Source organism: Microcaecilia unicolor, chromosome 7 (assembly GCF_901765095.1).
Source record: "Microcaecilia unicolor chromosome 7, aMicUni1.1, whole genome shotgun sequence".
Taxonomy (NCBI): Eukaryota; Metazoa; Chordata; class Amphibia; order Gymnophiona; family Siphonopidae; genus Microcaecilia; species Microcaecilia unicolor.
Genome location: NC_044037.1, coordinates 17,767,334 through 17,779,171, shown reverse-complemented (window position 1 = coordinate 17,779,171; position 11,838 = coordinate 17,767,334). Strand labels below are relative to the sequence as shown.

The 11,838-nt window shown below is 49.6% G+C and overlaps 1 protein-coding gene across 2 annotated transcripts in view; it reads left to right on the top strand.

The window, feature by feature from the left end:
• Nucleotides 1–775: 775 nt before the first annotated feature.
• Nucleotides 776–11,838, top strand: part of LOC115473858 (putative bifunctional UDP-N-acetylglucosamine transferase and deubiquitinase ALG13) — a 153,549-nt gene continuing 142,486 nt past the window's right edge. For both annotated transcript variants that reach the window (XM_030209005.1, XM_030209004.1), the window contains exon 1: nucleotides 776–1,002. In XM_030209005.1, coding sequence (XP_030064865.1) covers nucleotides 862–1,002 — 141 coding nt within the window. In that variant the 5' untranslated portion in view covers nucleotides 776–861. The remainder of the gene's footprint in view (nucleotides 1,003–11,838) is intronic.

The following is an 11,838-nucleotide window of genomic DNA, read 5'->3' as shown; positions in this document are numbered from 1 at the left end:
TCCCTGACTCCTGCAAGATCTTAGGACGTGTGTATAGTTTACAATTTGGTTATCATTGATACCTTTTAACGTACGGATGGTGAGGAGAAATCTACGTATAACAAGAACCACGGATTTTCCAGTTGTACCATGTTCAATGTCTTTTGAGAGCCTGAAGTGCAGAATCATTCATTCTAGGAAGTCTCTTCTTGTCTCTACTAAATAAACAACTGATTATTTTCACGGATGAGCTACCTGGTAAAGAGGGCTCTGTATTTAATAATTAATAATGAACAGGCATAGGAGCCGACTCTGTGGGTGCTTGAGCACCCCCAAATATTGAGAAAATTCCTTGTATGTGTCCAGGGAGGGGTTATTTCCACTGGACTTAGCACCCCCAATAATTTTGAAAAGTTGGCTCCTATGTGAACAGGGCCTGATTTAATTGCCTTTTTTTGTTTTGTTTTACAACCCCAGTCGTGCTTATTCGCTGAAGAAAACCCTCTGCAAACTTTTACCCACTTTCTGTACCGCCAAACGACAACAATAAGAACGTTTAAAGATACAAAGCAAAATGCATATCAATTATAAATTCGTATGTGAAACAGGAAATCTTCATCTGGCAGAGAATTGGGGGGGGGGGGGGATTTTGCTAGCCCCACTATCAGTATGCTACCCTCAGAAATCAGAAGGGGAGCTCTTTGCTAACCCCCCTAAGGGAACTGTTAAAGTTTGGCTGTGCGGAGGGGATAAAGGCAGGAAGAAGAGCCGGTCTCGCACCTGGGTGTGGGGGGCATTTAATTAGGGCAGGAACGGCGGCCACACGCCTCTCCGCCCCCACCCTCTGATCGCCCTGCAGAAGCCCCGAAGTCGCCTACAACCATGCAGAAAGGCTGGAAGAAGTATTTTGGCCAGAAGTCCCTCACCGAGGTCACCATGGACGAATATCTGGGCAGTTTGGGCTTGTACCGAAAACTGACGGCCAAGGACGCCTCCTGCCTCTTCAGAGCCGTCTCCGAGCAGGTAACACCCGGGGGGGGGGGGGGGGAGGAGGATTGGGGCTGCTGTGCGTAAAAACTGCAACACTAGGAGGATTTTTTTTTTTTTTTTTTTTTAACTTTCAAGGGGAAGCGGTTACTGGCCTGTTCGTTGCTGCGACAGAAGTTATTAGATGGGACCTTTCATGGTAAAACGGCTTCGACCTTTTATCAGTGGAAATGTTAATGAAACAGTCGTGCACCTTGCAGTTTATCACCACTATGTAAAGTGTTACTAATATGAACACAAGACAGTCATTCCGTTCAGGCAGGGAAATCCCGGTGTGGGGGGAGGGGGGGTAGAAATAAGGTAAAACCCAGATCTTCCAGAGAACCACCTTAAAAACGGATCACTTTTGTTTACAGTGCAGCAGTTCTTCGCCAAAGAAAGGAGGGAGCCTTCATGTTCCAGCACTATTTTCACACTCATTCCCCCGTGAAGCGCTGCATCCCCTTGGATCCAGCACATTTCTCCCCCCCCCCCCCCCCCCAGAAAGGCTCTATCACCCTGAATCCAGCACTGTTTTCTCCAAGAAGGGCTCCTTCCCCCAGGGTCAGGCACTCATTCACCCCCAGAAGGGCCCTTTCACTACTACTACTTATTTCTATAGTGCTACTAGACGTACGCAGCGCTGTACACTTGAACATGGAGAGACAGTCCCAGCTCAACAGAGTTTGCAATCTAAGCAGGACAGACAAACAGGACAAACAAGAGATAAGGGAATATTAAAGTGAGGATGATAAAATAAGGGTTCTGAACAAGTGAATAAGGGTTAGGAGTTAAAAGCAGCATCAAAAAGGTGGGCTTTTAGCTTAGATTTGAAGACGGCCAGAGATGGAGCTTGACGTCAGGGTTGCCAGGTGGAAAATTTTTTTCTAGCCCACTCCAGCCCAAAAACCAGCCCAAACCCTGCCCAAACACAAACCCCGCCCCTGACACCCCCGCCTCCGCCGTCATCGGCCCCGCCTCCCCGTCATTGGCCCCACCTCCTACGTCATCGGCCCCGCCTCCCCTGTCATCGGCCCGCCCAAAACGTCACTAACCCCGCCCAAAAAACGTCACTAACCCCGCCCCCCGCGGCCGAAAAAGGCAAAAAGCCGCCCAAAAAACCGCACAGAAACCCAAAAAGCTGCCCAAAAAACCGCAACCCACCGCGGGCAAAACTTTCTCGCGGCGGGTCGCGGAAAACCGCCCAATTGGCCGGTAAAACCGCCCACCTGGCAACACTGCTTGATGTACCGGCTCAGGAAGTCTATTCCAGACATATGGTGCAGCAAGATAAAAGGAACGGAGTCTGGAGTTAGCAGTGGAGGAGAAGGGTGCAGATAAGAGAGATTTACCCAGTGAACAGAGTTCCCTGGGAGGAATGTAGGGAGAGATGAGAGTGGAGAGGTACTGAGGAGCTGCAGAGTGAATGCACTTATAGGTCAATAACAGGAGTTTGAACTGTACGTGGAAATGGATAGGGAGTCAGTGAAGTGACTTGAGGAGAGGGCTAATATGAGCATAACGACACTGGCGGAATATTAGTTGTGCAGCAGAATTTTGAACAGATTGAAGAGGAGAGAGATGGCTAAGTGGGAGACCTGTGAGAAGCAAGTTGCAATAGTCTGAGCGAGAGGTGATGAGAGCGTGGATGAGGGTTCTGGTCGTGTGCTCAGAAAGGAAAGGGTGAATTTTGCTGATATTATAGAGAAACAACAGGTTTTAGCAGTCTGTTGAATATGTGCAGAGAAGGAGAGGGAGGAGTCAAAGATGACCCTAAGGTTATGAGCTGATGGGACAGGAAGGATGAGATTGTTATCCACAGAAATAGAGAATGGGGGAGAGGTTGGGGAAAGATGAGAAGCTCAGTCTTGGTCATGTTTAGTTTCAGATGGCGCTGAGACATCCAGGCAACAATGTCAGACAGACAGGCCAATACTTTGGCCTGGATTTCGGCTGAGATTTCTGCTGTGGAGAGGTAGATCTGGGCGTCGTCAGCGTAAAGATGATACTGAAAATCATGGGATGAGATCAGAGTACCAAGGGAAGAAGTATAGAGGGAGAAAAGAAGAGGTCCCAGGACGGATCTGTGAGGTACACCAACTGACAGTGGAATAGAAGTAGAGGAGGGTCCACTATACACTAAAGGTATGCTGGGAGAGATAAGCAGAAAACCAGGAAAGAACAGAGCCCTGAAATCCAAGTGAGGACAGCGTATCAAGGAGTAGGTTGTGATCAACAGTGTCAAAAGCAGCAGATCGAGAAGGATGAGGATCCATCATTTTCTCCCAGAAGGGCTGCATGCACCTGGATCCAGCACTTATTCCCATGAGAACGGCTTCCTCCTGGATCCAGCACTTATTCCCATGAGAACGGCTTCCTCCTGGATCCAGCACTTATTCCCCCCCAGAAGAACTGCTTTCCCCTGGATCCAGCACTCATGCCCCCCCCCAGAAGGGCTCAATCCCCCTGGATCCAGCACTCATCTGCCCCCCTCCCAAAAGGGCTCAATCTCTCTGGATCCAGCACTCATTCCCCCCCCCAGAAGGGCCCAATCCCCCCTGGATCCAGCACTCATGCCCCCCCAGAAGGGCTCAATCCCTCTGGATCCAGCACTCATGCCCCCCCCCCAGAAGGGCTCAATCCCCCTGGATCCAGCACTCATGTCTCCCCCCCCCCCCAGAAGGGCTCAATCCCCCTGGATCCAGCACTCATGGCTCCCCCCCCCCCAGAAGGGCCCAATCCCCCTGGATCCAGCACTCATCCCCCCCCCTCCCAGAAGGGCTCAATCTCTCTGGATCCAGCACTCATTCCCCCCTCCCAGAAGGGCTCAATCCCTCTGGATCCAGCACTCATGCCCCCCCCCCAGAAGGGCTCAATCCCCCTGGATCCAGCACTCATGCCCCCCCCCCCAGAAGGGCTCAATCCCCCTGGATCCAGCACTCATCCCCCCCCCCTCCCAGAAGGGCTCAATCTCTCTGGATCCAGCACTCATTCCCCCCTCCCAGAAGGGCTCAATCCCTCTGGATCCAGCACTCATGCCCCCCCCCAGAAGGGCTCAATCCCCCTGGATCCAGCACTCATCCCCCCCCCTCCCAGAAGGGCTCAATCTCTCTGGATCCAGCACTCATTCCCCCCTCCCAGAAGGGCTCAATCCCTCTGGATCCAGCACTCATGCCCCCCCCCCAGAAGGGCTCAATCCCCCTGGATCCAGCACTCATGTCCCCCCCCCCAGAAGGGCTCAATCCCCCCTGGATCCAGCACTCATGCCCCCCCAGAAGGGCTCAATCCCTCTGGATCCAGCACTCATGTCCCCCCCCCCCCCAGAAGGGCCCAATCCCCCCTGGATCCAGCACTCATGCCCCCCCAGAAGGGCTCAATCCCTCTGGATCCAGCACTCATGCCCCCCCAGAAGGGCTCAATCCCTCTGGATCCAGCACTCATGTGTCCCCCCCCCCCCCAGGGCTCAATCCCCCCTTGATCCAGCACTCATATTCCCCCAGAAGGGCCCTATCCCCCTGGATCCAGCACTGTTTTTTTTTTCCAGAAGTGCTGCACCCCTCCCCCCCACCCCCCATGATCCAGCAATCACTTTCCCCAAAAGGGCTGTACTCTTCTGGATCCAGCACTAATTATTATCTTTAGAAGGGCTGCTGACTCTCCTGGATCCAGTACCAATTCTCTTTAGAAGAGTGCATCCTCCCGGGCATTGATTCTCTTTAAAAGAGCTTCAGCCATAGGCATCCAGCACTCGTTCTCCCCAGGAGGGATTTATTCCCCTTGATCAAGCTCTCATTTCCCCTAGGGGGGCTGCATTTACCTGGATCCAGCATTGTTTTATCCAAAGTAGAGGAGTGTGGTAGCCGTGTTAGTTCACTCTTAAGGTTATCAATAGAAATCAAACAAAATAAAACGCGGAAAAGAAAATAAGATACCTTTTTTATTGGACATAACTTAATACATTTCTTGATTAGCTTTCGAAGGTTGCCCTTCTTCGTCAGATCGGAAATAAGCAAATGTGCTAGCTGACAGTGTATATAAGTGAAAACCCCATCCCTCACCTATCCACACCCATCCTGTTAGAATATCAATGATATGCTTTGATGTCCCCATGCATACTTCCTACCCACCCCCATCCTCCCACCCTGTCCGACTGTCATAGTAATGCTTGAATGTTTTCACTTATATACACTGTCAGCTAGCACATTTGCTTATTTCCGATCTGAGGAAGAAAAGCGACCTTCGAAAGCTAATCAAGAAATGTATTAAGTTATGTCCAATTAAAAAAGGTATCATCTTATTTTCTTTTCCATGTTTTATTTTGTTTGATTTCTATAGATTCTACATGGAATGTTGCTATTCCACTAGCAACATTCCATGTAGAAGTCGGCCCTTGTAGATCAGCAATGTGGCCGCGCAGGCTTCTGCCTCTGTGAGTCTGACGTCCTGCACGTACGTGCAGGACGTCAGACTCACAGAAACAGAAGCCTGCGCAGCCTTCTACATGGAATGTTGCTACTGGAATAGCAACATTCTATGTAGAATCTCCAATAGTAGCAACATTCCATGTAGAATCTCCAATAGTATCTATTTTACTGTCATAGTAATGCTTGAATGTTTTCACTTATATACACTGTCAGCTAGCACATTTGCTTATTTCCGATCTGAGGAAGAAGGGCAACCTTCGAAAGCTAATCAAGAAATGTATTAAGTTATGTCCAATAAAAAAGGTATCATCTTATTTTCTTTCCCATGTTTTATTTTGTTTGATTTCTATTGATAACCATTTTTATCCAAAGGAAATTTTCCCTTCTGGGGGGGGATTGAGTGAAGGATGAATGTGGCTGCAGCCCTTTTAAAAAGAATGAGTGCCTGGCAGGATGCAGCCCTTCTAAAGACAATTGCTGCTGGATCCAGGAGTCAGCAGCCCTTCTAAAGATTAGTGCTGGCTCCAGCTTGGCTGCAACACTACTGAGCAAAAACCGTACTGGCCCCAGATTGGCTGCAGAGAAAACAGTGCTGGAAATAGGTAGGGGAAGTGGAATGATTGCTGGATCCAGAGCAGTGTTGCCAGGTGGGCGGTTTTACCGCCCAATTGGGCGGTTTTCCACGACCCGCCGCGGGAAATTTTTGCCCGCGGCGGGTTGCGGTTTTTTGGGCTCCTTTTTGGCTTCGGGGCGGTTTTTTCGCCGGCTTTTGCGGTTTTTTCGCCGGCTTTTTTCGGCCGCGGTGGGCGGGGTTAATGACGTTTCTGGGCGGGGTTAGTGACGTGGGAGGCGGGGTTAGTGATGGGGGAGGCGGGGTTAGTGACGGGGGAGGCGGGGTTAGTGACGGGGGAGGCGGGGCCGATGACGGGGGAGGCGGGGCCGATGACGGGGGAGGCGGGGCCGATGACGGCGGGGGCGGGGTTGATGACGCGGGGGCGGGGGTGTCAGGGGCGGGGTTTGAGTTTGGGCGGGTTTTGGGCTGGATTTTGGGCTCCTTTAGGCTGGAAAAAAATTTTCCACCTGGCAACCCTGATCCAGAGGGATAGACCATTTCTTTGGGGGAAGCATCCCTTCTGATAGAAAACATTGTTAGCAACACTATGTAAGCCACATTGAGCCTGCAAATAGGTGGGAAAATGTGGGATACAAATGCAATAAATAATAATAAATAATAATCCAGTTGGATGTAGCCCTTCAGAGCGAAGACGTTATTGGATCCTGGGGGATGCTGCTCTTCTTAGACAAAACAGTGCTGGATCCAGGGTAATGCATTCCTTCTGGGAGAAAACGGTGCTGGATCCAGGGGGATAGGGCCCTTCTTGGGGGGGGGGGGGGAGTAAGTGCTGGATCCGGGAAGGTAGGGCCTTTCTGGAGGGAACGAGTGCTTGATCCAGATGGGTGCAGACCTTCTAAGTAAGAGAACCAGGGTGGGATCCAGGACAATGAATCCCTTCTAAAGAGTGTAAATTTTAAAGGCCCTCTTTGCGCCCCAGGAATACCCTTCTCCGGGGACAAAGGGTCTGCGCTTCCACTAGCTGTTGGGCCGACTGCCTAAATTCTTTTGATATTCCATCCCAGTGATATTTCTGTTGTGGAAGCACCAGAAGACGTAACTCTAGGATAATGCCCATGACCATGGCCTTCTGTCTATCAGAATCTAAGTGAATCCTTGGTCATCTATGTACCCACATGTATTCTATTAAAATGCAACAGTAATCTATATACACACTGAGTGTCAGTTGTGTGTGTGGCTTAGTTTGTAGTATCAATGACAGGTAAGGAATTATTGGATATAAAGACAGAGATAGATGTCAGAAAGAAGGCTTTATTCTTACCAAGTTTTCAATTAAGTACAGACATCAAACAGATTCTGGGTTCAATTGCATAGAGCTCTGCCGTCTGAGAAGTGTTGGGGAAGACTCCAACTCTCTGTCAAAATCTTATCTCTTTTATAGCCCCAGGTCCCAATACAAGTCAATTGTGAGGTACCTTTTTTTCTAATATTTCTCAATTTCTGAGATCATACTTTCGTATCCGGCCAGATGTTCATCTGTACCCATTTCTTTTCCGTTCTATCTATTTCTAGAGATTGCCACACTTCCGTCAATGTCAACATGTTTTTGGAACAAGTTGTTTTTCTCGTTTACTAAAATATCTTTATATTAAGATATCCGTTTCACATCTTCCTTTTGTAATACCTTTCATAACATCTTATGATCTGTGTGCCATCTTATGGAAAATAAGTCCCATTTTAAGAACATCATTTTATTCCTTTTACCCATTATTTTTTCATTATAGGTGCTATTTCCAATTAGAAAGTTGTACCTGGTTGTGTTAAGACTCATTGTTCAGACCTGCTTTTTGCAGATTCTCAAATATGACATCATTAGCTTGTTATTTGGCCTAGTCAGTACTTTTTCAGTTGCCTTAGGCTGTGTAGCTTAGCCCACCACTATTCCAGTGGTAGGTCTGAAGCCAGGCCACATATTAACAAGAGAATCACTACTGGATCCAGGAGGCAACAGCCCTTCTGCAGGGAATGAGTGCTGGATTTCATCCTCCCTATCCCAACATCTCGTAACCTTGGGGTCATCTTCGACTCCTCTCTCTCCTCTGCACATATTCAGCAGACTGCTAAAACCTGTTGTTTTTCTCTATAGTATCACCAAAAATTCATCCTTTCCTTTGAGCACACTACCAGAACCCTTATCTACACTCTTATCACCTCTTGCTTAGACTATTGCAACTTGCTTCTCACACGTCTCCCACTTAGTCATCTCTCTCCTCTTCAATCTGTTCAAAATTCTGCCGCACGACTTATATTCCGCCAGCGGCTTCACTTCACTTTACTGGCTCCCTATCCGTTTCCGCATACAGTTCAAACTCCTCTTATTGACCTATAAGTGCATTCACTCTGCAGCTCCTCAGTACCTCTCCACTCTCATCTCTCCCTACATTCCTCCCAGGGAACTCCGTTCACTGGGTAAATCTCTCTTATCTGCACCCTCCTCCTCCACCGCTAACTCCAGACTCCGTTCCTTTTATTTTGCTGCAACACATGCCTGGAATAGACTTCCTGAGCCGGTACCTCAAGCTCCATCTCTGGCCGTCTTCAAATCTAAGCTAAAAGCCCACCTTTTTGATGTTGCTTTTAACTCCTAACCCTTACTTGTTCAGTACCTTTATTTTATTATCCTACTACTACTACTTAGCATTTCTATAGCGCTGCCAGGGTTACGCAGCGCTGTACAAGTTTAACATGGGGAAGGACAGTCCCTGCTCGAAAGAGCTTACAATCTAATACAAACTATGTAGTCAGTGTAGGTATCATGACTGGGGAAGGTGGTTAGGTGCCAAAAGCAAGGGAGAAGAGATGGGCTTTGAGTAAGGACTTGAAAATGGGCAGGGAGGAGCGAGGAGTAGCCTAGTGGTTAGTGCAGTGGACTTTGGTCTTGGGGAACTGGGATCGATTCCCGCTGCAGCTCCTTGTGACTCTGGGTAAAGTCACTTAACCCTCCGTTGCCCCAGGTAAGCCGCTTTGGATAAAAGTGGTATATCGAGTCCCATTCCCCTTCCCTATTTTATTATCCCCACCTTAGTAATTCCCTTCTCTTATTTGTCTTGTTTTTCCTAATTAGATTGTCAGCTCTGTTGAGCAGGGACTGTCTCTTTGTGTTCAAGTGTACAGTGCTGTGTACATTTAGTAGCGCTATAGAAATTAGTAGGATCAAGATGGATGCAGCCCTTCTGAAAGAAAACAGTGCTGGATTTTGGGGGTGGGGGGCAGGATCCAGGAGGATTCAGCCTTTCTGTGCGGAAGCAGTGCTGGATCCAGGGGGATAAGGCACTTCTGGGGTGAATGGCTGCTACACCCAGAAGGATAGTTCCCTTCTGGGCAGTGGCATAACTAAGTGGGGCCACGGGGGCCTGGCCCCCCCCCCCAAAAAAAAAATTTCCGGGCCCCTGGTTTTGCTGGCGGGGGGTCCCCAACCCTCACCAGCCAAAGCAGCGCCAGTCTCCCTGCCCTCTTTCTCCCTCCTGACATTGTTCCTTTAAGTGAAAATGAGCATGGGCTCTGGCCCCCTCCCACTGCAATGCCTGGCTGCGCCCCTGCTTCTGGGGAGAAATATGTGCAGGATCAAGGGGGAAGCAGCCCTTCTGAGAGGAATCAATGCTGGTCCAAGGTGGTTGTAGCCCTTTACATAAGAATGTTTGCTGGATACAGCACATTAGAGTATTATGAACATGAGTGCTGGAGTAGGAAGGCTCCCTCCTTTCTTTCCAGAAAGACTGCTGCATTGTAAACAAACTAGTGATCCATTTTTAAGGTGGTATTTTGAGGATCCAGAAGATCTGGAACATCTGGAGGATCTTACCCATACCCGGGGGAGGGGGGAAGTGCAGGGGTGTATCTGGACTTCGGTGGGAGGGAGGGCCAGAGCCAGAGTGAGGGGGCACATTTTAGCCCCCCCCCCCCCGGTGCCACCGACCCCCCCCCCCCCCCCCCCCCCCACCCGCCATTGCTGGATCCCCTCCCTGCCAATGACCCTCTCCACCCCCCTCCCCCACCGCCGTCACCTACCTTTGCTGGCGGGGGACCCTAACCCCCGCCAGCCAAGGTCCTTCCGTTGCAATGCTGGCGGGGGAACCCAACCCCCACCAGCCGAGGTCCTTCCATTGCAAAGCTGGCAGGGGACCCCAACCCCCACCAGCCGAGATCCCCTCTTCCGTTGCAGCAAAGCTTCCTTCAGTTTCAAATTCTGAGTCTGACATCCTGCACGTTGTATGTGCAGGACGTCAGACTCCGAACAGGAAGCTTTGCTGCAACGGAAGAGAGGACTTTGGCTGGCGGGGGTTGGGGTCCCCCGCCAGCAAAGATAGGCGACGGCGGATTGGCGGCGGGAGGGGGGGTGGAGAGGGTCATCAGCAGGGGGGTCCAGGGCCAAATCTACGGGGGCCCAGGCCCCCGTGGCCCCACACAGATACGCCCCTGGGGGAGTGTAAGTGTTCCTGGTGTCTAGGTGTGATTATTAAGGTATTTTCTGGATCATTGTGTTTTAAAAGTTGTGGTGGTAAATAGAGGGGAGAAAAGTGAGGCAGGGGCAGTTCGTTAACTGCAAAGCGTGCAATATCTTTCCATAGGAGGAGGTTTTGTGCTAGAGGAAATGTTTTTCCAGATATGTCAAACATTTGTTTTGGGGAAAACTTTTGTTTTTAATGCAACAGATGTGTGTAGATGTATTTAGATGCAATAAAAGTTGTTTTTTATAGATAAACACATGGAAAACTAAAAGGAACAATGGTTCAGTGTCTTGAGGTAGGAGCCAATTTTCCAAAATGATTGTTTGTGCTGCTAAACACAGTAAACTTTACCCTTCCCTTGATGGGACCCCCCCCCCCCCCCCCCCAATTCAATTAACTCCTTAAGTAGCCACTGCACCCACAGAGCTGACAGATTGTATTTATGCAGTATGCTTGCCTTGATTTGAAAGTGATCTTCCGCTTTCCACAAGTGTGGCTTGTTAAACTAATCCAAGATCAAGTATATGGGTGGACTATACAGGTCTTTAGCTGCTGTCATCTACTGTGTGCCTGTGTGTATAACCCAGTATTTCCAATTCGCCCCACCCCCGTATGCTGTTGCTCCATGCTCTGCAAGCAGCAGCACGGAGACATCAGCTCTGGTTCTTAAAACCTGCTAGGAGCTCTTTTACTGAGCTTGCTCTGGCTATAAATATAGCATGAGCCATGACGTGTGGGAATTAATGGCTTGTATTCAGAGCCTGGACAACCAAGCCTAGAGCATATGCATTGTAAAGAGTAACCTCCTCCCTCTCTCTTTAAAACTGGTGGTGTTGGGCATGATGGAAGCCTCTTGCCCAGTGCCCGCAGAGGAACCAGGCCTTGTGTGTTAGATGTGAGACTTGTATGATTGTATTGGCTTTTTCACTCACTGGAGCGTGATCCTCTGGAAGGTAAAGAAATGGAGGCACAGCTGGCAGGGTTCTCCAGAGAAGAGTGATAGAAGGCAGGGAGACCACAACAGTGAAGCTGAGGTGCTCCTGTTGCCCAGGAAGCAAGGTAGGCCTGGTTTTCCAGGTCCTAGAAACGGGTGCTAGAGGAGGGGGTGGGTAAGAAGGCAAGGTGTACCGAGAGGAAGATCAGTGCTGGTGCAGATCCCAAGGTCCCACAGGTAAAAGATCTGAAAAGCATGCCGAGGCGGGCAGTGTTCCCCACCACTGTACGTCCTCTCTGCTGTCAACATGAGTTTACCCTGCTTTACCCTATGTGGGCAGGGTTTGGCATTGGGGAAGGGGTAGATAAATTGGTGGGAAGAGGTTGGACCCCA